Below are 26223 nucleotides of genomic sequence, written 5' to 3' on the forward strand. Positions count from 1 at the left end.
ACCACCTCTCCACATGCACGGTCATCTACGCTCCTTCCTCCAACGTCAGTCACTACGGCGGTCCACCTATCGATAGCGTTCGGCACTTCGACAGAGTCAGAAACAGCATCATCCAACCTCAGACATCGATCCGCACAAGACATTGGAAGACAGTCAACAGGAATACCATAACCTACACCATATCACACACCACCCAGCATGGAATACTCATCGCCGTTGGCGGCCATGCACCCGCAGCCATGCGCCATCTGGGCATCTCGAAAGGACGTGCCGGAATCAAGAGCCATGTATCCCAACTTCCAGACATATGGTCCCACCACATTCGACTTCAAGACATTGAGCATGCAGCAAAAGCCGCGTCGACAAGACTACTTCTCGTTGAGACCCATCCGAGGCTCGTCGCCCACGTCCAGTCTCACGGCCGATCTAGACGCCAACTTCCACATCGATAAAAGGTAACTATCCGACCCGCATTCCTCGCTTGTGCCCCCCAAGGTCGAGACCCTTCTTGGGCATTACATTTGCTCACCATGATGTTCCAGCCCTCAAGCGCCCACTCCGCGTCGTTCATTGTTCACCCAAGATCTGTTCCGGCCGCGTGAACATGCAGGTGAGTTCTCGTCACGCAAGAACTCCTCTTGCACATTCCACATCGAGACTGACAACCGGCAAGTCCAAACCCCTCCCGTCGAGCTCGACACTGCCGGCACTCCTCCCATCATGTCGTCCTCTCCTTATCACGGCGACGCCATGGACATCTCGCCACTTCCACACAAGGTGCCTCGCTTCGTTGCTCAGGTCACCCTGCCGTCACCCACACCCGAGACAACGCCCGACGATGGGGAAGACAGTCATGATTCCACCCCAGATCTGTTGACGCCCGAGGATCTCTTCGAGCCCACTGCGCAAGCTAACCAATCCACGCAACCACCGAGCTACTTGGCTCTTCCAGAGTAAGTCTTGTTCCCTTGATGCATCGCTCTCCTCCAACTAATGTGTCTCGGCAGACGTCGGATACCAGCCAGGAGACCAACTCTGACCCGCACCAAAGGTCTCTCCACCAGCCACATTCCACAACGACCCAGCAGTACCGAAACCCAGCTACCGCCCTTTCGGTTCGGCAATGTCGCCACAAGCGGTCTCACGTGCTCGTCGACGCCCAGCCTGTTAGAGAGCTTCAGCGAATCGCCCGTAGATGACTTGCAGCAGCCATCCGGTATCGGCTCGATGCTCCCTCCTCCCCGTAGGACTTCCCTCAGCGTCGGGAATCGCAGTAATGGCTCTCCTTCTTCGGGACACGTTCGAAAGCCTTCGGCGGAGCGCCGAACGGCATTCATACGCCCTCAGAGGAAGCTGATTCGGAGGAGTTTGAGTATGTTTCAACATCCCGACGATGTGATGAAAGAGGAGCAAGACACTTTTGAGGCACTGCCATCTCCTCTCGACTCGGTCATGGACACTGAGCAGGATCAGCCATCGAAGTACAGACTACCGCATTTCATTCCTGAAGGTGAGCCAGAGGGTCTCCCTCGCATCACGCAAGAAACCATGGTCGAGGTGCTGGAGTCGAAGTTCAGCAGTCAATACGACCGCGTCCTTGTCATCGATTGTCGCTTCGAGTATGAGTACAGCGGCGGCCACATTGAGAACGCCGTGAACTTCAACGACAAGCAACAACTCGCACACGAACTCTTCAGCACCGGCGTTCCGGCGAACACTTGCCTCATCTTCCACTGCGAATATTCGGTCCACCGCGCGCCTCTCACCGCGAAGTTCATCCGCGGCCATGATCGAACGGTCAACATGGCCAACTACCCTCAACTCACCTACCCAGAGATGTACATTCTCGACGGTGGTTACAGCAAATTCTTCGCCGCACATCGATCAAAATGCTACCCACAAAGTTATGTTGAGATGAACGACCATCGTCACGAACAGGCTTGCGAGATCGGCATGGCCAAGGTCAAACAGAACCGCCAGAAGCTATTCCGTAACCAGACGTTCGCCTTCGGCCAGAGTTCGGACGACACAGAGGACTCGCCCACCGCCAACCCTCGTGCTCTTATGGTTGCTCGTAGCCTTAGCAGCTTCACCGTTGGCGCAAATATTTCCGAAGGTATCGGAGCATCATTTCAGCGGAGGATGGCGTCGTATTGATCGTGTTCGATGACATGGATCTCAGCGCCATCATGCATCCAACCACCCCATCGAGAACCGGACATACCACGACCGACTCGACGTCTCGTTTGCTTTCTATCTGCTGCATAGCGCTGCGATCTTACGGACCAACAGAACGGCCCTGACATCGATACATCCACACCAACACAACTTAAAGCTTCACCTCTTGTCCTTGATCGACAACTTTGGACATCTGAACAAACCCAAACCTACTACCAACATCGGCATTGAACGCGACCGTTCTGCCCAACAAAGAACACACCATACACTTGCTACTTTCCCTTTGCCGCGATTCAGCGAGCTATTTTGCCCTGGCATCGACAAATCCTCGATCCACATCCTCGGGCCTTGTCACCAACGATTTGTTTTTTTATTGTACTACCACGAACGCTCTCTGCATTTTTGCTGCCCCTCTCTCTTCCTGGATTCCAACGCGCGACTGGCTTGCTTGCTTGCTTCCGTTTTTCTTTTTTGCTTTTGTCAACGAAATGGTGGTGGAGGAGGATTGTGTGGTTGTACGTTTAAGCGAGCAAGCGCTGCTGAGCTTTGCGTGCACGGAGAAGATGGTGGGAAAGGAGAAGAGAGCGCCACGAGAGCGACTTTGATACATTGCGGATTGCGCGTCTAGAATGATGGAGCTTGAGATCTCGGAGAAGATCATCCGTGGGTGTGCAGGAAGAAGGAAGATGGGAACTTGATCGATCGACTGATTGATTTGAAATGCTAGGATGAAACAACAACATGTGTCGCTGTATGAGTATCACAAGACGACGATGGAGTACTGTTGAGGGAGTGAAGAGGAAGATTGATTGTCTGATTGATTGGATTTTTCGATTAGCGATTGATACAAGCTGATATATGTTGGAAAGAAACTTTTCCATCATTGCTCTCCTTCTCCTATTTGTTGCTGTGTGCCTTTTGGGCGAATGCTTGAAAGCAGTTGCCCATCGTCTTTGATCTGTATCGTTGTCATATCTTCAAGCACTGCTCGTGTACGCATCGTGCGCAGCTATTTGCGCCCTGCACGGAGGAGCAGCGGAGGGAGGCAGCGACCACTCGTTCGTTTATGGACGTTGATCAACTGTTATATACATATATATATATATATATATATATCTGGCCTTCGCTCGAGGAAGTCCCCGAGTCGTGAAGCATCCCTCGTGTCACGCACGTTTTCTCTCGTTGACCCGTCAAGACGTCAAGCCGTTATTAGTCGGTATGGCTGCTCGGGTCCGGTACGCTGCAACTGCTTGCATGTCGGTTGGTCGTTTGCAGCGGTAGGTATATCGTTGCTTCTTTGAGAGCATATACCGCATTTGGGCCTTGCTGTTCTTGAGTGATCATGGTGATCTTAGGTGGGCTTCGGGTTTGCCGACTTGAGATCGTGGAGATGTGGTAGACGAGTCAGGACGGCGGCGCGCATGGCCGAGGGAAGGGGAATTTGTGATCGCGGAATGAGGTACTGCAGAGGTGGTGCATGAACAACATGAGTCTGGCTGGACTCTCCAGGTTAGGTGTGTGACGAGTCAGAGTAGTAGTAAGTATTATTTGTACGAATGTGATTCTCTGCGCTTGCTACTATCATCCATCTTGAGCATGAGAGGTCCCGTCGCTGGAGTTGAAGTAGTGATTTTTCTCTCGCTTGCTATATATCTTGAGCATGAGAGGTCCGCTGGAGTTGAAGTGGAGGGAGACATCGCCTGCTTTGGTCCGAGAGGCGTGATCCGAGAGGCATGATGGGGAGAGAGGGAAATAATGGTTCAATGGCGGACGGTTCCTGACAGGACTTTTTTTGCGGCTTGGGTGAAGGCGTGCAGTGCTCGAAGAGAGAGTAGTCGTGCTGCTTCGAACGGAAATCTCGGGTAAGTTTGTCCTGGGAGGAAGAGAGAAAAAAAGGGGAGCAGCGACAACGCATGAAAATTTGAAAAGGTGTTGAATGCCACTTACCCTGTTCTCAGCGTTCGTTCGTCAAGTCTTTGCAGTCGAGTGTATGCTGATGACGGAAGATCAACGTACAGCGGCCGGTCAGTCGACGTAGCCGGAGCCAAGTGCTGTACTCATGAGATGTACACTCGGACACCGTTACACGAGCGGTCGCTCTCACTTACTTCTGCGAAGGCGATCCGGCGTCTAATTGTCACGTCCGATGCAGATCGACACGGACACTCGGAGACCCGTCGGCGTGCACTCCGACAAAGAGACATCTTGTCAGACCCCCAACGCTGGACAATGCGAGTGGTACTCTCCGGGTGATACCATCTTCTTGATCTTGACCGTGGTAGGGAGACGAGTCCTCTTGAGTGCCACCGGTACGCGACGGCGAGGTCTGTACTACCTGCCCGAAGCGGCGATGTTTCGGTAGGCTGAGCGAGTATCACGTCGGGTCTTACAGTACTTGGTCTGTTGACAACGCCAAAGGGGGAGGCGGTTGCGTTCGCCGTGCTTCTAGGCCTTCGGTCGGACGTAAACGGCATTGGATTAGCCTTTGAATGTTTCTTGACCTCGAATTCGCGTGCAGGCATCGACAAGACGTCGATGTCGTGCGTCATCCTGAAGATCCAAGCGGATCCTTCTTCTAGCTGATCTTGACGTTCGGACAGCTGGAGGTGTCGTCGCTTTACGTGAGACTCAGGCTCGATGTCTTTCTGGACCACTGGAGAAGTCATCGGTCTTCGGGACCTCTGCCGTGCATGTAGTCACAAAGCGACCGACAGACGACGCAATGCTCGATCATTATCGCCTGCAGCTCCGGCGACACAGCCACAATTAAAGGCAGACAACGACGTGCATGACACGACACATTCCGAACAAGTACCGTCTGCAGTGCGCTGGCAATGCGCGCTCGGCAGTGGTAAATCAGGCAGGTGGGACAGATTTGCTGCTCGCTTGACGGTGAGATGGCTGCGCGCGTACAGCACAGCAGGAACGGGCTGTCGGAGTAGGAGCTTCCGCCGCATTGTGATCGGGGTGAGGATGCGAGCACTCTCGGTCGGCGGCTGGGTGTTGGATGGCTCGTATACTTGTAGCGATCGTATCCTGCTGCGAGTGCTCGAGCTCTCTTGCATGCGGCATTTCTTGCTGTAGGATGTTCCACCAAGGTGTTGTGCTTCATTGTGCATCACTGTGCTTCAGGCACACTGATAGAGCAGCTCCGGGGTCCGGCAGATGGAGATAGAGCTCCGCGATGGGTCGGAGATCCGGACCGCTGCAGGGCGAAGATCTTGATCTTGGTGGTGTAGTGGGTGTCAGGCCAGGTGCAAACAGGGAAGCAGCATTGGAGTCTCTGCAGTTGTCTTGGATGCTTTTGGATGGTGAGAGTGAGGGCAGAATGGCGTCAGACGTTGTCGATGATCACATGCAAGTCGATTCGAATGAGGCAAAAGCTCATCCCCCACCCGCCAGTCATGGATGTTCGGTTGAGCTTCCCGCGGATCGGAACGAAGGCCGAAATGCCAAGGGTGAGGGCAGTCTTCACATGAAAGTATGCAAGGCACTCTCTTTCATCCTTATCTGTTGGATTCTGATTCCAAGTTCTGGTTGATGGAAGAGAGTGCGTTGTACTTGTTGCGTCGTCGTCCACTGGCAACGAGGTCGTCCTGGGTACATCGAGGCTATACGGATCGTGCTTCTCAAGAGAAAGCAGGACCGGGCCAGATCTCAGCCACAAGCACCGGCAGGTTGTTTGCACATGTCAAAGGAAACGCCTTGCAAGTCTTGGCTCATCACATGCGTGGCAGGAAAGTGGGTTGAGGATGTCCCAAGCGCGTGGATGGCTGCATTCGCCCATGCCCATGCGGTTTGCTTGCCGGCGAGCCCACTCTCTCCGCCAAAGGATACCCAATGCCGCATAATCTGCTCGAGCAAGATTGTGATGTGTTGAAAGTTATGAGCCATTAGATTGTAACTCTACCTGAGGGATCCTCGGTTCTATATATACATTGATGGGAACCAGTGTCGGTTATTAACCCTTGTAACAAATCGGCCCTATTACAACACTCCCACTTAACCGAATACCGGTTACTATAATATCCTGTTGCCCTCGTTAAAAACCCATTGGGAAAAGAGTGGTCAACCGCCTGTCCGAATAATTGACATTAGTTAGACTCCTTGGTCCGCTTTCTCTTCAAGTCCTTCCTCACGCGTCCGCCCTCCAGTCCGGTAATTCCAAGTCCATTAATGTGCTTCTCAAAGGTGTATTAATCCAGTACTTTCGTGAAGATGTCGGCGGTGTTGTCGGTTCCTAGTATGTGAAGGAGAGTAACTGTCCCATCGTCAATCAATTAACGAATAAAGTGATACTAGATCCGGATGTGCTTGGTTGCTTCGTGTTTCACCGGGTTGTTGCCAATCGCGATGGCGCTCCTGTTGTCCACTCGAATAACCACGGTGTCCTGCTCCGTTCCGAAGTATTGGACCATTCGTCGCATCCAGACTGCCTCCTTTCCAGCGTAATAGAGGGCAGTATATTCGGCTTCCGCAGTAGACAGGGCTACGGTGGTCTGCTTCTTGCATCTCTAGCTAAGTAAAGTTCCACCGAATTTGAAGACGTATCCACCAATTGACTTGCTGTCCGAGCGGTCTCCAGCCCATTCGGCGTCGCTTATTCCGGTAAGAGGCTCCAGGTTATTTCCATCAAATTCCAGTCCGAGGTCCAGCGTTGCGGCCACATATTTAAGTATCCTTTTGATTTGATCCTGGTGGTCCTTTAATGGGTTTGAGCAAAACCGGCTGGCCTGGGAAACCGAGAATGCTAGGTCCGGTCGAGTTCCTAGCATTGCGTACATTAATGACCTAACTATTGATTGATACCTGAGTCTGTCTTCGGCGGTGGCGATGTGATCCGTGGGCGTAGGTTGCCATCGTGCCTTCGAGTTGTACAGAGTTAGTGCTAGGTTAGCATCTTTCAACCTAAACCTTTCGAGCATCGCCTTAAGATGCGCTGTTTGAGTTAGTCGAATTGTCCTCTTTCTACGGTCTCTTTCAATAGCGATTCCAAGGAAGAAGCTGCATTCGCCCATATCCTTCATTTGAAACGCTTTCGAAAGCGACTTCTTCGCCTCCTTGATTAATTCAAGATCAGGGCCTGAGATCAAGAGGTCGTCCACATATACGAGTATATATGTTCCGTCCTTTTGAAACACAGCTTGATCGTGAGGACACGGCTCGAAGCCAAGTGATTGAAGGGATTTGATTAGAGTTTAATACCAGATGCGCGGTGCCTGTTTCAATCCGTAGAGGGCTTTGCGCAGTTTGCAGACTTTGGTGCCGTCCTTTGAGCCAGGCAGTAGTTCGACCTATATGTCTTGGTCGATGTCGCCGTACAGGAAAGCAGTCTTAACGTCCATTTAATGGACGTGCCAGTCGTGTCTCGCTGCGTGTGCGAACATCATGCGATAGCTCATTAGTTTGACGACTGCCGCAAATGTCTCTAAGAAGTTAATGCCCTCGCGCTGTTCGAAGCCACGCACTACCCAGCGTGCCTTGAATCGAGTGATCTCGCCGTCCTTTCCTCGTTTGAGCGTAAACACCCATTTTCCCGAGAGTGGAGCGTCCTTTGCAGTGGCGCCTTCGACTACATCCCATGTTCCGTTCTTATTAAGCGAGTCGATTTCCTCGCGAATTGCCGCGATCCATTGTTCTCTGTATTCCGAGTCCATGGCCTACTGATAGGTATTTGGGACCATTAGGTCTTTCTCCATCAATTAAACAGTGACCGCGGTGTCGACGTCTGGAGGCTAAAGGGGTCGATTTGGGTCCGGTGGTTGCGTGTCTTCCGTTTCTACTTTAAATTCCATAACCGGTTCACCGGCGAGGAACGCTGCATTAAAGACTGATATTGAGTCACTTTAATGCGTGCAGTAGTAACTCACGGGTTGCATTCGGAGTGGTAGCAACTTCGGATTCGTAGGGACTTTAATTGGCGTAGGTCCAGTAACGTGGCTAATCGGTGGTAGATTCGGTCGAGTTGCGACCTATAGATTCGCGACTTGCGGTCTAACGTAAGGCATACGCTGTATGTGGTCCGGACTTCCTTGATTCCTGTTCTCCCACTCGGACTGTACAGCGGATGCTTCTTGTAAAGGTTGAAGCGCAGCGACGTCGTAGGCAGTCGTCTTGTTTGGCAGATTCATCTCCGGTGCATCAATTGCGTCCAAATTGGCGCTAGACATCGGTAACGTATAGTTCAACGAACTATGGTCCAGTCGAACGTCTTCGTCAAACAGAACTTCCTTCGCACGCTCGATTTTGCCATTGATGGGATTCCACAGTCTGAACAGGTTTTCTCCTTCAAATCCTACTAGTACTCGGAGATGAGCTCGCGGATCGTATTTCTTCGGAAACAGCGCTTTTGGTACGAGTTTGTATGCGCGGCAACCGACTCGCCGCATCCACCTAATCTCTGGAACGTTCCTAGTAAGTGCCTTATGCGGTGACCTTTAATTGTGTAGCGCTCGCGTAGGGCTCCTGTTGTTAATGAAAATTGCTACTTTTAGCAGCTCTGGCCACAGTTCGTTTCGAAGGTGCCCGTCCTATTTTATGCACCGGATAATGTTCCAGAGGGTTTGATGTCTTCTTTCAACGACTCCGTTCTAATCAGGCTGGTACGCCGCTGTTATCTCCAGTTTCGCTCCGGCCAATCGACAGGCCTGCGTAATGACATCTACGAATTCTCCGCCTCCGTCTGTGTGAATGCATCGAATCTTCCCATCAAATTGAGTGCCCATGCGCGTCAGCCAGTCCTTGTAGCATCGGTAGACTTCGTCGGCCATCTTCGTTTTTATTATGTACGCCTATGAGTGCCTGGTGTAGTCGTCGACTAGTAGCAGGTAATATCGTTCGCCGCATATCGAGGCAGGCAGTGGTCCGCCGAGGTCCATGTGAATCTTCGCAAACGGTTCTGTTTCTCGCACAGGCTCCGATATCTTGTGAGTTTGCTGGGCCTTGCCCAGATGGCACAATTCACATGAAAAGGATTGATTAATAAAGCTAATGTTCCTTCGCCTCAGCATCACTTTGACGGCCTCCGGGCTAATGTGGCCCAGTCTTTGATGCCACACGCTTAGTAGTAGTTTCGCCTGCGTGCGCGTGTTAAAGAATAAGGCCGTATTAAATTCCATCGGGAGGTTTGATGGCGTTTGATAGATCCAGGTCGACAGGTAAGAGCTTCCAATCGAGACGTCTAGTGTCCAGAGTTTTCCGCGTTGTGATCCAGTAAGCAAAACTTTACCAGTTGACAAGTTTGTGAAGTCGCAGTACCCAGTAATTAACGTGTATCGTGTGCCGCTTCGATTGAGGTTGTCGACAGATAGTAAGGACACTGGCATTTGAGGAATGTAAACAACCTTTGACAGGATCAATTGACGGCTTCCGGAAGGGTGTCGAACTTCCAGTTGAACGCGCCCAACTCCTACTGCAAAGAATCCAGTGCCACAACCGACCATTTCCTGCGGTGTTTTCAGTAGCACGTAATCGACAAACAGCTCGTGATTCGGGCAGATATGCTCTATAGTGCCGGAGTCCACAATCCAGTCGTACTTGCCATACCCGCCTTAAACAATGTCCGATTTGGTAGTCTTCGGAGCTGATGCTTAATTGACGACGGAGTAGGAGGCAATGAATGATTGATTCGATATTGAAGGGTATGTAGGGTGAAGTGCACCCGCAGCAATGTTTTCTGATCCAGACGCGAGATCGGATAGTTATTCCTTTGTAGTGAATGATGAACTAGTGAATTGCATGACCCGCTTAATCTGAGGATCGCCGTCATTTGTTACTGAGTCATCCACACCCGCTAGGTATGAACGCCGTCCTGGATGAACAGCGTCTCTGTTCGCACCGGAAGTCATTGGTTTCGAGCTCCCGGGGAGTTTTCCACCCGCCTTGAATGCTTTGAACACTTCGTTGTTCTGCTTCGCACATTGACCGTTCGTGTGGGTAGACCGTCCTTTATAGCTTGGCCACTCGCATTTGTTGTTCGCTAGTCCAAGTAGTTGTCCGAGTGGCGGGTCGTTTAAGTCGTGCGGTCGCTTTGTTCCACGGAATGCCGCATACGAGTAATTTAAAGCCGGCATTGGGTCAATTTGACTTATTTGCTCCCATTCGTTGCCTGCGGAGGACTTTAAGGACTCGTACGAAATTAGCTGCTTGCCCTTTCCGATGCTACAGATCTTGTAAATTGAGCTCTAGGTTATGATCCAGTTGCTGAAACGAGGGCCTAGTGCTTTGACGAAGAAGCCGGTTTTGAAGTCGTCCGGAAGTTTTGGCGCCTCGGCCAGGGCGTGGAGTTTAGTAATCCTTCGCTCGAATTCTTTTATAAAGTCTTCAAATGAACCGGCCTTATTAAACGAGTAGTTAGAAACATCGCCGAGTCTTGACACGAAGTAATGAACTCTATTCGCCATGCAGTAGTTCTCAATTGCTTCCAGAGCGGTGGCGACGAGGGTAATGCCCTTAATCTTTGATTAAAGGCCTTCGGTAATGTGCCTTCGAATGTAGCTGAGCAGGGAGAGGTTTCTCGCCAGCTATTCCGCGTGTTCCAGCATCCAGTCGTTCTATTCAGAGGTTGGTGCATCTCCCACTAGAGACACGGGCGGGAGCTCCGATCCATCAATAAGGGTGTGAAAATTAACTGCGAGTGCGCAGTTGAGGAGTTGACGCTTCCAGGTGGCGTAGTTATTTGGGCCAGTAAGTGTGACCATCGTGTCAAATTGCTTAGTGTCCTTAAAACCTGATTTGTACGCCTTCTTGTACTCCGTCGAGCGCTCGGTATATCTAATCTCCAATTCCGGCGGAGCAGGGGCAGCGGTAGCTGCTGGCGCACGTCGAGGTGGCATATTAACAATGTTGTTGATGGGAGCTGCTTGAAAACGGTAGGAGGACTCGTCCGGAATGAAGAGTGCGTCGTCGTCGTCGTCGGAGGGTGGTAATTTGGCCGAGTTTCCCTGGGCAAGAGGGGCAGGATTAGTAAACTAAGAGCTGCTGTTAGCGTGATTAGCTTCCTTTGGTAATACAGTCTGTGCAGATGTAGTTGTACCAGGTAGAGCCGTCGAGGTGCTTTTAAGGTGATCACTGCGCGTCGCACCCGTCTCATCTGGAGACGCTTTCTTCTTGCCCTTTAACTTGGAGGCCTTTGGTGGTTTTGATAGACCTGGAGTTGGTAGTGGTGCTAGTGCTGCCGGTAGCGCGGATGGTGCGGTTGCCTTAGTTAAGGAGGTTATTAATGCAATAGTGTTGTCGTGTAAATTAATGTCGTCAAATGTTCGTCGAGGTGGCCTTGAGTCGTTAGGTACGGATAAACTCGAGAACGGGTTGGTCTTGGGATTAAGGTAGGGAGTGCTTTGAATGTTTCGTCTTTGTTCTTCGATTTCGGCCTGTTTGTTACGGTGTCTCTTGTAGCGCTGGCGCTCTGCAGCGAGGAAACGACGATATGCTGCTTGTTCTTCTGTCTCGCCTGGACGCAGCTTGTATTGTTTTGCTATTGTTCGCTAGGACCTAAGTATATATGCACTAATACGTTAAAACTTTAAAGGATCTTAAATGGGTCTGTGTCCCTTAGTGTGTCACGGTGGACATAGAATTGCGTTAAGAGTAATCCACTTTGTATTAGATGTTTCGAGTAATGCAGTGATACATTGAATAGGAAGTTGCACGAAGTGTTACGTTCGTTAAAATGGCAGCAAGTCCGTGTCGATAGCGTAAAAACTCTAACGTTGTTCCGAGGTTATCCTTGTCGCTTAATTAAACGACGGAGATGCTCGGACAACGACTAAAGTAGTTACTAACTCGACTTGAGGTTTTTTTATTAAGATTAACTGTGAAGTCCATTGAGTGTTTGGCGCGGACGCCCATTGAGAGTTGGCACAAGGCCTATTGAGAATCGACGCGGAGGTCGGTAAAGACATTGACAAGACATACGTAAAGAACGTAAAGAGGGCTCATACACTGGAGGTATTGTAACCTGTAAGCGCGGTCCGGGCTTATAACCTGTTGAAAGTTATGAGCTATTAGATTGTAACTCTACCTGAGGGATCCTCGGTTCTATATATACATTAATGGGAACCGGTGTCGGTTATTAACCCTTGTGACAAATCGGCCCTATTACAACATGATGGAGCCAGACCTCCAGCAACATGATTCGAAGGTGACGAATGTGATTGAGTCGTGATCAATTGCGAGCAGAGGACGAGAAGACCGTTCAAAGTTCGTGCCCCAGACGAATTACCTCTTACCGGCGTGGCACGTTGAGAGGGCCGCTAAGCCGGACGCGGGCCGGATACGTCACCCCCCAGCGCCTTTCACATGCAAACCCTTTTCTCTTCTTGCATGTGATCGAGCGATTGTTGCAGGAGAGACACGCAAAAAGAAAAGAAGGTCCATTCACTGCGACTGCAAGTGCAACTGCGCCCTTATCTGAGAGACGCCGACTGCCCACTTTTCTCTTTCTTGCTGCTTCCTTCTTTCTCCATCACTCCCTCGCCAAATCAACACACATCCCCCCACGCTGACGGCAGATAAGACATCGACAATCACACATCTCGCCCCATCTCTCGCCCATCACACAACAGAACAACAGGTACACTACCTCGTCCGTCTCACCCGACTCGCGCTCCATCCCTGCTCCGTCTGAAACCATTCACCTTCACCCACCAAGCTCCCGCCACACACTCACACCCTCTCTGCACCTCCACCTTTCACACCCTTCACGCTACACACCCACACACCCATCCGACTGACTCCATCCTCCTCAGTCCAGCCCACCGCCACAATGCCTCACGCAACCGAAACCCTCACCAACGGCGACAAGACCTCTTCTTCGTCGCAGTTCATCTCCCACCTCACCTCTCTCCCCGCCGTCAACGATGGCATCGAGACCTTCAAGTCCAATCCCTACGGCAAGAAATCCCTCGAAATCGTCGACGGCGCCTACACCCGCATCGGCAAGCCCGTCGAGCCATACCTCCAGACACCCTACAGCTATGCGAAGCCATACGTGCAGAAAGCCGATGAACTCGCCGACTCCGGTCTCTCTTGGGGCGAGAAGCAGTTTCCCATCGTGAAGGAGGATACACACACCATCGTCGACACGGCCAAGGGATACATCTTCTTCCCCTACAGCTATCTCTCCAAGACATGGCAGGGTATGTTGCGTTGAGTCCTCCCTCCTCCCTCCTCACCCAACTAACACCTCATCTCCACAGACGAGTACTCCAAAACCGCCCAACACCGCGGCGCCGGCCTCTCCACCACTGCCTTCGCCATCATCTCCACCGAACTCCGCATCGCCTCCGACGTCGCCCAAAAGATCGCCGACATTCTCGGTCCCCGCGTCGAGCAGGGCAAACAGAAGACCGCCGACTACGCCAAAGCCATTGGTGACAAAGCGGACACGTACTCTCAAAAGGGACAGGAGAAGTTGAATGAGGTGGCCAAGGAGGGGGAGAAGAAGGCGAATGAAGTCAAGGGTCAAGCGGAAGAGAAGAGTTCGCAGGCGAAGAAGCAGGCTGAGAGCGTGAAGGAGGATGTCAAGGCTAAGGCGCAGAAGTAGAGGAGTGTTGATGCTTGAATGAGGGCGTCGCGTTGTACGAGTCGAGTTGAGAGTGAGAACGGAAAGGAAAGAGCGAAAAGACACGAAAGATGGTGGTAGAGCTGTGATACCTGGCGGAATAATAGATCGGTGACGGCATGGTTTTTGACGAGAAAGTCCTTTTCGACTTACATATGTAGTATCTGATCAAAAGACAAGGATACCTGCAATGGAATGATACGAAGTGCCCGGCTTCCTTTTCACCTCTATATAAACTATCGTCAGTTGTCCATCGGTCATCCTTCATAGTCACCTGGTTGACATTAAAAACACTACTCGTCGACCTTGTATACATCTCTGTGCCTTGACTACAGAGAGACGGCTCTAAGGCTTCGACAGGGCAGTGCTGTAACGGTAGGTATCTCAAAGTACTCGATGTCGTCGGCCCACTTGCCATTATTATTGTCATCAATGTCACTTTCCGGAGGAGGGAATGCATTCCCGATGGCGTCCATTGGAAAAAACCCAATCAAAGTGATATCGCTCTTGAATTGTCCTTACTTTCCAAGTAAGTAGCTAGTAAAACAAAAAACGAGAAACTTTCCCATGAAGCCATGCATGCTCTATAATAAGAAAAGACGTGGAATGTCCAAAAAATCTCCCCAATGTTTGACGCCTTGCCTTCGCGACTCAATCCTCTTGGGTCGGCGGTGATGCTCTCGTAGTTATTTTTTTCCCTGGCCGTCGCGCCGGCGGCTTGCTCATCGATCGATTGATAGCAGCCGCTCCCGTTTTGCGATGATGACTATTGCGTCCAAGCCATCGTTTTCCTCGAACCCTCCCTCACCCGGTGTGTATTCTCCACCTCCCATCTCTTTCACCATCAACTCACTGCTCCCCCACCGCCCCTCCCTTCCCCGTCCAACTCCCCAACTTCTCCCCCGCATGACTCGCAATCGCTCCAGCCGAGTACGCATCTCCCAACGCGCCCGAACTACTCACTCCACCGAGTAACAAGCCCAACGTGACCATCACCCCGATGAAAACGATGATTTTCCTCGCGGCGGGGTGTTGCACGCCGTATTCCGCCCACGAACGTTGCAGACCGCCCATGTGTTCGCGGAGCTTTTCTCCGCCGAGTTTGTAGTAGACCAGGCCGCCGAGGGCGATGCTGTAGCCGAAGAATTGGAGGGGGGCGACGGGGTCGCGGAAGATGAGCATGGATGCCAGGACGAGGAGGATGTCTTTCAGGACTCCCGAGAGGGTCATGACGAGGGAGGAGGTTTTGCCGATCTGTTATTCTGGTTAGGGGGGTGGTGGAGCGGGAAGGGAGGGCAGGCATGGCTTACGAGGAATACAACCGACACGTTGAGCAAAAACGCAATCATCGCGTTGACGAGGAAGGTAAAGTACCCGACCTTCTCGACATCCGCGAGTGTCATTTTGGGAATCTCAACGAGCAGGGAGACGATTCCGTTCATGATGGCGCAGGCGGGAGCGAAGTAGTACAGAGAGACGAGGGGGTCCATTTTGAATTCCGCCGAGGAGAGGAGGCGCTGCACCATGACGAGACGGGTGGCTTCGAAGACGATGCCGCCGATTTGGAAGAGGAAGCCGATGAGGACAAAGTTGATTTCGCCGTAGGAGGCGATCATCACGCCGATGACGATGAAGGAGACGTTGCCGAGGGTTTTGAGGTTGACGGGCGCGACGCCGAAGACCCAGGAGGCGATGAGGACGGCGACGGGGGTGGTGGCCTGTGTTGATATGTTAGTATATATGTTTTTGGCCATTGGCGCCTCCTCTCCTCAGGCAATCTCACCTTGAGCATTTGGATAAATGACACGGAGAGGTAGAGATATGTCAAGTTGCCGCAAATGAGCGACAGCGAGAACATCAAACCAATCGGCACGATCGCTCGCAGGTATATCTTTCCCGTCATGGGCACTTTCTTCCTCGAATCCAGGACGGTGGTGAAGCGCGCGAGAAGTTGGGTCATCAGCGTCGCGAAGGCGAGATGCCAGGTCGTGAGTACGATGGGGAAGCGGAAACCGGCCGTGTCGAGGATCCATTTGTTGAAGATGATGACGCTGGAGGAGAGCGAGATCCAGGTCGCGATGTAGACGGCGGGATGGAGGCCGCCGGAGGAGGAGGAGGGTTCGCTGGATTTCTCGGCGGAGGGGTTGACGGTGGGGAGGACGGGGGCATCTTCGCGGTCGACTTGTTCGCCGGATTGCCGTTCTTTTTCGGACATGATGGCGGTGGTGAGGGAGGGTGTAGTGGTGGAGGTGGAGGTGGTGGAAGAGAAGAAGTCGATGGTGGATGTTGTAGGCGCGCGAAGGATGGAAAGCTTGAGTGGAGGGAGACGGGACTTTTTACCGGGAGGGCGTTGGTCAGGGTTCAGTCTAGAACGAATGGCGGTTTCGACGTTGATCTCCTGCGTGGGCCGTGGCGGTCTCTTTACTCTGCAGACGGGCGATTGATGGCAGGTTATATTATACTCGGAATGAGTCCAATGCTGTGGCCAGATCCGAAGCACTGGACACTGTGAAGACCGCAAACGAGCTGTTGTATTTCCTTGTCGGAGTGGGACCCCTTAAAACACATTTACAGTGCCATGGTTATGGTCACGTTGCAATGCCGGTAACGGTGACCCGTGTGGATTAACTCTGCACCAGCTAGTTAGCGTGATAACTCAATTAAAGGGTATTGCATCATCTCATCCTCTTAGCGTGATAACCTCTTATGGCTTGAAGGCTGTCGACTTAGAGCGTGTGAGATTCGCGTTTATGTTATGGCCATGGCGGCTCGTGGAAGTAGTGTTGTTGCTGCTGCTGCTCTGCGTTCTTTATTAGCGCTCTTACCAACTACTCGTGTATCCATTTACTATAAACATTCTGCTGCTGCTAACGCTTATGCTAGTAAATAAGGAAGAGCAGCTGGCACTTATTAAGGCATGGCGTAGCGCTAGGGCTCCTGTGATCGGTGCGGTTAGCTATTAATATAAGCACTTCGAATAGACGCTGGATTATAAGACCGACAACAACATACGCTTAAGGTCACGATTTACTAAGGAGCAGATCGAGCGACTAGCACTATTGCTGCTTGGCAATAAATCTATGCGATATCTAACCGGCCAGAGCGGCTAGAGCGCTTATCGTTGTAATCTAGTAAAGGCTCTATATCTGGTGTTAAACCGGCTGGCGTTTAGTAGCAGATACTACGACATTCGTATTAGTCGTAGCCATAGCTAGATCTCGGAAGTCTTTAACACTACGTGCGAGAGGTTGTATAACACCTTTAAGGATATTATTTACTAGTGGCCGGAGCTGGATAACTTGGCCACGTTGCAGCGGTATGCAAGGAAGACTAGTGCGGCTAGCTATAGCGGTAGAAGCCTCTAGGGTTTCGTAGATAGCACCTTTAATAAGTTCGCACGGCCGGCAGACGCACTTAGACAGCGTGCAACATACAGCGGTTATTATAGAGGCAACGGCCAGAAGATTTAGTGCATTACTGCACCTAATAGCCTAGTTGTTTACTCCTCAGAGGTTAATCTTAGTCCGGCAAACGACTAGCAGATCTTCGCGGACTCCGGGCTCGAGAATCGACTAAGGGGCCTGTTCGAACCGCTGGATCATAAGCTTTACCTGTATAGCGACAGTGCGTACAGATTATGCTATAGTGTTATCGACCCCTTCTAGTCTATTAGTAGGTAGCGGTTTATGTCAGATGAGGATCGCAGAGCTAACTTCTTCCACTTACAAGCTCGGATTAGCGTGGAAATAGCCTTTAGTTAGAACTGGAAGTTCTGGACGTATGCTTACGGCGGCAAGACTCTGCGTAGTGAGTGCCAGCCGGTCGCTGCTTACTTCTTTGTATCGTTGCTCTTACAGAACTGCTTGTTATGCATAAGGGCTAAGGAGGGTTTCGAGAATCCAATCGCTAAGATATTTAATTATAGCCCTCCGACGGTAGAGCAGTATCTCGGCCGATATCGACAGGATAGCGGTGCGCCGGTGCGGCCGGCGGCGGCGGCGGCGGCGGCGGCGATGTAATAAGGCTGTACTAGGTAGTAGTGTTATTGTTAGTAGTAGTGTTGTTGTAAAGGAGAAGGAGGTTTTGGCCGGTGGAAGGAAGTGACGTTAGAGAATAAGGTGTTTAGGGGCTAAGAGTGTCGTTAGAGAACTAAGAGGTTATTTTTAATGTATTTCTTTTTCTAAAGTTGTTAGAAGGTTGCATGTTAGAGGACTAGTGTCTTGTCTTGTAATTCTTAGCGCTGTTTTTAGTGTCTATACTATAAATTTGTATAGAGGTGTTTTGAAAAACAAGATAACTACCCTCCGCCTCGCAATTTACAAGAAATCACTACATTTTAGACTTCTCTATTAAAACTTAAGTAATATAAAATCAAAAACTGCTTATTAATTGCACACGCAGATACAGATAATTTAAATAAATGACTTCTTTACTTCTTAACCTCGACACCACGCCTTACACCGCTTACGAGAGCTTCTTAAGCATCGTCCGGAGCATATCCTTAACCTCCTTTATCTTACCTTAGAGTGTGCTAACGACTCTATCATTCGCAGCAGCTATACGACGTTCCTCACGCTCCTCGCGTTTCTTAGCGATCCGACGCTCCTTACGCTCCTTCTTAATTCGACGCTCCTTAGCGATTCGACGCTCCTTACGCTCGGCCTTGTTACGCTAAGACTGCTAATAAACCTCTATAATCCGATCGACAGCTCCAGCGCTAGAAGCACGCACACGATCCGACTCTAACTGAGCCCTCTTGGTAGAGCGACGCACACTAGCCTCGGAGCGCTAAGGGATTAAAGAAGGTAGATCAGAAGTAGCATAGCTTAAGGATCCTTTACCGCTATTGTCGTCCTTAGTCTCAGTCTTACTAGCAAGGCGACTGGCACTGGACTTCCGCTTTATAGTATTCTGCTTATATGCGTTCTTCCGATCAGCCTTAGCCGTCTGCTCGGCAATAGTTATGTTTAGCCCCTTCTAGTGAGTCTCGCGAGCTCGCACCGCTTCGTTAAGACGAGCACACAGCTAATAATACTCCGAGAGGTTATAACCGGTGCTAATATGCTTCTGCTTTATGTCGTCGTGATACTAAGGGATCTAACCGGTAATACTATTGCTACTAAACACCGTCCGGTGCAGAGCAGACGGTGCGATATCCGTGTCCTTCGCAAGCTGCTTTTCAACGATCTTAAACACCTTCCGGATTAACTAATTCTTAATAAGCTCCTTCTAGTAACTAAGCAGAGCCTAAAGAACGATATTGCGTCGCAGCTCGGTCTATGCTGTTAGCCGCTTCTTCCTTGTTTCCTTGCTAGAGCGTAGACTAACATAAGTGAACATCTTATCTAATAGCCCTTCTAGCACCTTCTCAGGCTCCTTCTTAGGCTCCTTCGCTATAGCCTTCAACTCCGGATAAGGGCTCTGCAGAGCTTAAATTAGCGGCAGTGTGACCCTGTTACTATTACTACGCAGCGGCATAGTCCTCGTTAGCATTCGGACCTCGCGATACAACGCTTCTTCCTCGTAGTCTAAGAACGCTAAGAAGCTGCTGTTAGCGGTGCCTAGCAGTGGCGACGAGCTGTCGATATTTATCTACGCCTAAGTGCGCACCGGCGTGTGCTCTTGCTAATGCTGCACGAACGCCTGCTAATATTGCTGCTGCTGCTGCACAGTCGGATACTGCGGCTGTTAGTAATACTGCTACGGCGGCGGTGGCATAACTAACGACGTAACTAATGGTGCTCTTACCGGCGCGATAAGAGGGGATCGCAGCAGAGGGAAGTTATTTAATAGATCCGGCGGCGGCGTTATGCGGAACGACTAGTTAGTAAATACACTAGTCTCGTTGCGCGTAAAGGGACTATTGTGGCGGAGGTTAAATGCTATAGCGTCGTTGTCGTCGGCGGTGTATCTAAGCATAGTATACAACGAGTAGTATATACAAGGAGAGGTGCGACTATAGCTAACTGCGAGATACAGGCACTACCACCCCCCCTTCTACCACAACGCGTCGACGCGCTAGCTATAGCTATAAATCGCACCTGCAGAACAACAACACTAGCACTGCCCTATTGCGGCTCTATAATAGCTGTAGTAGCAATTACAGAGGCTGTAACATGCACTACAGAGGTAAGAAGGTTTACCGCTTAATATAGCATAGCGCTATGCAACACACGAGTCGTTCAAAACTCTGCTAATCGCACCGGAAGGTTGTATCGACGATTACTGCCTTAAACGGCTGTGTAATTCACGATAAATGTGTTCTCTTGCACCATTCTCCGGCGCGCTTTTGGAGATAAGCATTGCAAACAGCACTAAAAGGTATAGCCTGAACACGCGTTGCACTTTCTTTGACGGACATCTTTCGAGTATTGTTTCATGTTCTTGCGCCACACTGTCTCGAACGCTGCTGTGCTTGATCGCTGTGGACTTGTTTGCTTGCTGTACGACCGCCGCTGAGTGCATGTGTCCATCTTTACAAATCGATGGTGGCACAATCTCAACCCAATCGTAGTACCTTGCACAGTGCGTACAAGGGGGAGAAATGGAGATCAACGAGAGCGGAGAGGCCACGCAACGAACGACCCTCTCCTATGAATGATAGCCACCCCTGTGAGAGCATTAATCATTGACCACGACCGAACAATATGGCCTCGTTGACGGCACGTTTACACGCCAACCAAGTCGTGAATCAATGCCTCCCGTCTTTCTCCGTGTCGAATAGTCGTAGCTGGTGGCACTTGCGCGAGCTGATCCTCACTGACTTGAGTTTGGGTTTCTTGGATTCGACGACGGCAATTGGTCAGACGCCGGGATGTTTCAGCGGCGGCTGAATCGAGGGGCGGCGGGATGTGCCTCTGGGCCCTGTCGGAGAAAGTGGCGGACTAAGAATTTCAAGGTTGATAGGGAGTCGACGTTCAACGTGAAGAAGACAGACCTCTCTCAAGCCATCATAGACAAGAAGGTCAACCTTCTGCTTCTCCTCTCCTCCTTCTACACACCCACCTCCTATACCACACTTCTTCCACCACTCAAACCACCGCAATCATGGCTGCATCTGGACACAAGAGACAGCTCACCAAGGCTACCGGCGAGGAAATGTTTGTGCTATCCATCCTCCAACACTCTTCGGAACAGCCATTGACTTTGTTGACCACAGCGACGTTGATGTTCTCGTCATTGGTGCCGGTCCCACCGGTCTGGGTGCTGCGAAGCGTCTGAACCAGATTGTATGCATTCGCCTCTTCGTCGGCCACGAGCTCGAGATTCTAACTCCACTCCCAGGACGGCCCATCATGGTTGATTGTCGACAACAACGAGGTGCCGGGCGGTCTGGCCTCCACTGATATCACACCCGAAGGCTTCGTATGTTCAAAACCTATCTTCACCACTGCTCTCCCTCCCACTGACCTCTCTCTCCCAGCTCTACGATGTCGGCGGCCACGTTATCTTCTCCCACTACAAATACTTCGACGACTGCATCGACGAGGCTCTTCCCAACGAATCCGACTGGTACACTCACCAGCGCATCTCCTACGTCCGCTACAAGGGTCTATGGGTCCCATACCCTTTCCAGAACAACATCTCCATGCTTCCAAAGGAGGACCAGGTCAAATGCTTGGAAGGTCTGATCGATGCGTCGCTCGAGGCAAGAGTTGCAAGGGACAAGCCAAAGGATTTCGACGAGTGGATTCTTCGCAGTCTTGGTGAGGGTATCGCGGACATCTTCATGAGGCCGTACAACTACAAGGTCTGGGCCGTGCCCACCACAAAGGTGAGTTTGCCTGATGTACTAGACGACGGAAGTCAAGAGCTGGCGAAAGCATGGACACAAGGAGAGGAAAACAGCAGAGCCAGAATCATGCTGACAAGGATATCTAGATGCAATGTGCATGGCTCGGTGAGCGTGTCGCCGCACCCAATCTCAAGATGATCACCACCAACGTGGTTCTCAACAAGATCGCCGGTAACTGGGGCCCGAACGCAACCTTCAAGTTCCCTGCCGAGGGAGGCACCGGAAACATCTGGATTAAGGTCGCCGAGACCCTGCCCAAGGAGAAGACTCGCTTCGGACAGCACGGAGCGGTTCAGCTCGTCGATGCCGACAACAAGCGTGTCCTCCTCGGCGACGGGACCACCGTGAACTACGAGAAGCTCGTTTCCACCATGTCTGTCGACCACCTTTGCGACACAATGCGCGGCCACGACGATCTCAAGGACCTCACAAAGGGCCTCTTCTACTCCACCACTCATGTCATTGGTGTGGGTATTCGCGGTGAGCGTCCCGAACGCATTGGCGACAAGTGCTGGCTGTACTTCCCCGAGGACAACTGCCCATTCTACCGCGCTACCATCTTCTCCAACTACTCGCCCAAGAACCAGCCCGAGGCATCCAAGAAGCTAGCCACCATGCAACTGGCGGACGGCTCCAAGCCCGAGTCCACCGAGCCAAAGGAGGGTCCTTACTGGTCCATCATGCTCGAGGTTTCCGAATCCAGCATGAAGCCAGTCAACGGCGAGACCATCCTCCCAGACAACATCGCCGGTTTGGTCGCCACCGAGATGCTCAAGCCGACGGATGAGATCGTCTCCGTCTACCACCGCCGTTTCGACCACGGGTACCCCACTCCATCGCTCGAGCGTGAGGGTGTCCTCACTCAGCTTCTCCCCAAGTTGAAGGATCTCGACATATACTCCCGCGGTCGCTTCGGTAGCTGGAGGTACGAGGTCGGCAACCAGGACCACTCGTTCATGCTGGGTGTCGAGGCTGCGGACAGCATTGTCAACGGCGCGGCTGAGCTGACGCTGAACTACCCCGACTTTGTCAACTCGAGGAAGAACGACGAGAGGCGGTTGACGGACGGTGCGCAGGCGTTCAGCAAGAAGAAGCAGAACGGTGTGCCATCCCGGCCGAAGGCTTAGACGCGAGGATGCTGCTTGAAAAGGTTGATGCTCAGCATAGGATGGAGTAAAAGGCGCGCATATATACCATAGATTGAATTCGCAAATGCGTCCTTGGTGATCAGCTGTATTGAAGTGCTCACCCTTTGTCACGATATAAGATGCCTCCGACACTTCCAGGATATATCGCCTCCTACACTTCCACGATTTAATGCCCACAGATTTAGATGTCCAACGCCGCGGTCGCTCCCGCCTGACTAAGCTTGTGTCGAAGTCGCTCCAGAACTTTTTTCTACATTCAATGCAAAATCAAACAAATAAATGTCAAACCTCTGCGACCGCACGAAATCATCCAACATGCCTGGAACCAAGCGACCGTTCCAAGCGGACTTGGACTCAACCAACGGCCCAGACGGAGACGCCGTCCACCCTTCCCGCAAACGAAAAGTCAGTGAAGCCGACGCCGAACTCTCAGAAATCTTCAATGGCCTTCGTGATGAGCTGCCTACGGTCCGCACAGAAGCGACGCTCAATTTAATACGAAAGCTGGCCGTCAAGACACCGGAGCAGAGCCAAAAGATCAACAATGCCATCACCCGACTCATCAAAGGCGTCTGCAGCAGTTCCAAAGGTGCACGATTGGGATTCTCACTCGCGTTATCGGAAGTCCTACGACTGGCGAGGAAAGGCGAAGCGAAAGTCAGCGTGGGACAGATGGTGGAGAAAGTCGAAGCTTTAACGCGGCCGAGTGAGAGGGATGGCAAAGTCAGTGGGGAGGAGAAGAGGAATTATGCCATTGGACGACGATTCGCGTTTCAGGCGATTCTGCAGAGCGGTGCGTTATCGGAGAAGACGACGGAGGAAGAGGAGGCGAGGGTCGTGTTTGATGCTGTGGCGAAGTTGGCGGCGGAGAAGGATTGGTTGAGGAGTGAGTGCGGACTGATGCTGCATGAGTGGTTGAAAGCTCCGGGTGGGGAGGTCAAAGCGGGAGTTTTGAAGGCGTTGGTGGAGGTTTGGGCGGCGAAGGGGTTGGTGAAGACGCCGGAGGGAGTGGCGTTGTGGTTGACGATTCGGACGGGTTTCGAGGGGTTCAAGTTGCCAAAGGGGCATTGGCATCATAATAACCCGTTGTCGTCGCAGGAGAGGGCGATGTTGACGAAGGTGTTGCTTAAGACGGCGGACGATTCGACGGAGGCTGCTGAAACGGAAGGTGCGGTGAAGAAGAAGTCTGCTGGGACGAGGGACTCGATTCCGAGTTTTGCTTGGAGTGTGGTGCTTGCTCACCTGTACGAGCAGAACAACGGAAAGGAGTTTGCACAGTTCTGGGAAGACTGTGTGGCGAAACCCATGTTCTCAGCCTCGTCGAAACCGGAGAGGAAGTTTCTTGGCTTGCAAATCTTCACCAAAGCATTGGCGAGTGCTCCGGCGGAATTGCTGGGCAAAGTCACGCATGCGAACATCATTCGGTGCATTTTGGATCAGCGTGTTAAGCCGGATCGATATCTGTTCGAAGCCGCGAAACCTCCGTTGAACCAGATGGCGAGTCGAGCCAAGAGTGATCCTGCTGCTGGTGCTGAGATTGTCCGTCAAGTGTTGACTGTTCTACCTGCGGGCCCGCTGGACAAGTTGACGAAAGCGACCATCGATTCGATGCTGGCTGTGGCAGCTCCGCTCGAGCCGCTTGTGCAGACTTTTCATGATTTGTGCTTACGGCCGGGAGTGTCAGACACGAGTGAAGCCGAGAAGAAACGACGAATGTTGGCGGACTTCATGCTGGAAATGGTGCGGACTCGGAGAAATGACGAGAGCAAGAAGTGGCTCAAACCTCTCCTGAAGCATCTCGCCGAGCTGGCGTATGCGGAGGTTGAGGGTGATGTGTCGCCCAAATTGACTGAAGCGAGTCGAGGTGTGTTCCGCGAGAAACTGATGCTGGCGCTCGGACATCTCATGGACCTCCCACTCGAGCAAGCAGTGGCGCATACTTCAACCGTGGTGGACAAGCTCCACTCTGCCCGCAAGTCGCTCTCGAACGAACTGGACAAGGACGCAAGTTCAGCCATCAAAGCTGCTCGCGCCCAGATCGCCAGTGCGGAAGCCAAGAAGGATGCCGACGACGACAGCGCGAACAAAGTTAACCTCGCCTTCCGTCTTCTGCTCGGTCTCGGAATCTTACAAGTCTACAAGCAAGAGCCGGAGAGTGTGAGTGTGCTGCAAGACATTGTCACTTGCTACAGCAGTCCGCAAGACGATGGCGATGCTTCGACCATGTTGGTCGAGCTGCTGCTCAGCTTTGTGTCCAAGCAATCATCGTTGTTCCGTAAGCTGGCGGAGCAAGTCTTTGCGGCCTTTGCGCCGGATGTCACCGCCGAGGCGTTGCAGAGTATGATTGACATCTTGTCGCAGAAGGAGAGTTTAGCTGGGCAGCAAGAGTTGTTCAAGCAGGGCGATGAGGAGGAAGAAGAAGATGACGAAGATGATGACGATGACGAAGCCTCCGATGTCGAGATGGAAGACGTAGACGACGCATCCGACGTCGAAATCGTCAACGGCGTCGTCGCCAGCGCCGACAACGAAGCCTCTGCCAGCGCCTCCGACTCTGCCAGCGATACCTCCTCCCCTCCCTCCAACGAAGACGAAGAAGCCGCCTTTGACCGCAAACTCGCCGCCGCCCTCGGAACAGCCGGAATAGACAACGACGCCGCCGCCTCCGACTCCGACGGATCCGACATGGACGACGACCAAATGATGGCTCTCGAACCGCACCTCACCACCATTTTCGCCGAACGCAAAAAGGGCTCCCATACCAAACAAGACAACAAAGACGCCAAAGCGAATATTGTCAATTTCAAAAACCGCGTGTTGGATCTGTTGGGTGTGTATGTGAAGAGTCAGTATGCGAGTCCGCTGGTGTTGGATCTGTTGCATCCGCTTGTTACGTTGACGAGGACGACGGGGAGTCAGCCGACGGCGAAGAAGGCTTGTGATTTGTTGGTTACGCTGTTTAATGCTTGTAAAGAGCATAAGTCTTACCCCGACGCTCCTGCTATGCTGTCTACATCTACATCCGAATCCGACTCCAACGCCGAGGAAGAAGCCCAGGGCGAGGAAGAAGGCTCCGACGACGAAGACACCGTCGAAGCGTCCCCCCTCTACCTCATCCTCATGGCCATCCACGCGGAAATGATGCACGGCGGCTCGAAAGTGCACGCGACGGCATGTAGTCGGACGTCGCAATTCCTGGCGAAGATTTTGATTCATCAGGATCCCGAGCATTGGACGAGGGTGAATGCGATGTATGGGGAGTTGCAGGCGAGGTGGAGGGTGGATGTGGGGAGTAAGGTGCAGGGGAGTGTGTTTAATGATTGGCATAGTTTTTCGATGCAGAGGGGTGGGGTTTGAGCGGGCTTGAGCGACGTCAGGTACACCGGCTCTTTCACGATCACACAGGCGTCCTCCGAACGTACAGGCGATTTCCAGAGCCACAGAGCCTAGTCGCCTGTCGCAAAGGCATAGCGATCGCGGAGCACCAAAGACTTCGCCATTCAGCACAACGATCCTCCGACATTACATTCAACCTACGA

General features: G+C 51.9%; 6 protein-coding genes across 6 annotated transcripts; 4 read left to right on the plus strand and 2 right to left on the minus strand.

Annotated features, from left to right (window-relative positions):
* Nucleotides 1–53: 53 nt before the first annotated feature.
* MgCDC25 (putative cdc25-like protein tyrosine phosphatase) lies at nucleotides 54–2517 on the plus strand (the record flags this gene model as incomplete). The annotated part of the gene is made up of 4 exons (XM_003851324.1): nucleotides 54–455; nucleotides 543–598; nucleotides 674–953; nucleotides 1026–2517. 4 exons carry the CDS (start codon nucleotides 199–201, stop codon nucleotides 2155–2157), a joined length of 1725 nt encoding a protein of 574 aa, XP_003851372.1.
* Nucleotides 2518–9794: 7277 nt separating this feature from the next.
* Nucleotides 9795–10358, minus strand: MYCGRDRAFT_81070 (uncharacterized protein; the record flags this gene model as incomplete). The annotated part of the gene is made up of 1 exon (XM_003851897.1): nucleotides 9795–10358. A coding segment is annotated over one exon (363 nt), but the record flags the coding sequence as incomplete, so codon positions are not given.
* A 2564-nt stretch (nucleotides 10359–12922) lies between these two features.
* On the plus strand, nucleotides 12923–13489 carry MYCGRDRAFT_28649 (uncharacterized protein; the record flags this gene model as incomplete). Its single annotated transcript, XM_003851325.1, has 2 exons — nucleotides 12923–13316; nucleotides 13377–13489. Coding segments are annotated over 2 exons (507 nt in total), but the record flags the coding sequence as incomplete, so codon positions are not given.
* A 973-nt stretch (nucleotides 13490–14462) lies between these two features.
* On the minus strand, nucleotides 14463–16038 carry MYCGRDRAFT_104744 (uncharacterized protein; the record flags this gene model as incomplete). Its single annotated transcript, XM_003851896.1, has 4 exons — nucleotides 14463–14545; nucleotides 14595–14995; nucleotides 15052–15459; nucleotides 15525–16038. The coding sequence occupies 4 exons, from the start codon at nucleotides 15954–15956 to the stop codon at nucleotides 14464–14466; spliced, it is 1323 nt and encodes a 440-aa protein (XP_003851944.1).
* Nucleotides 16039–20678: 4640 nt separating this feature from the next.
* On the plus strand, nucleotides 20679–22663 carry MYCGRDRAFT_72829 (uncharacterized protein; the record flags this gene model as incomplete). Its single annotated transcript, XM_003851326.1, has 5 exons — nucleotides 20679–20841; nucleotides 20901–20970; nucleotides 21026–21106; nucleotides 21165–21515; nucleotides 21623–22663. The coding sequence occupies 5 exons, from the start codon at nucleotides 20789–20791 to the stop codon at nucleotides 22661–22663; spliced, it is 1596 nt and encodes a 531-aa protein (XP_003851374.1).
* A 336-nt stretch (nucleotides 22664–22999) lies between these two features.
* Nucleotides 23000–26041, plus strand: MYCGRDRAFT_43752 (uncharacterized protein; the record flags this gene model as incomplete). The annotated part of the gene is made up of 2 exons (XM_003851327.1): nucleotides 23000–25633; nucleotides 25730–26041. The coding sequence occupies 2 exons, from the start codon at nucleotides 23000–23002 to the stop codon at nucleotides 26039–26041; spliced, it is 2946 nt and encodes a 981-aa protein (XP_003851375.1).
* Nucleotides 26042–26223: the final 182 nt, after the last annotated feature.

This window comes from Zymoseptoria tritici, chromosome 6 (genome assembly GCF_000219625.1).
Source record: "Zymoseptoria tritici IPO323 chromosome 6, whole genome shotgun sequence".
In the NCBI taxonomy this organism is placed as follows: domain Eukaryota; kingdom Fungi; phylum Ascomycota; class Dothideomycetes; order Mycosphaerellales; family Mycosphaerellaceae; genus Zymoseptoria; species Zymoseptoria tritici.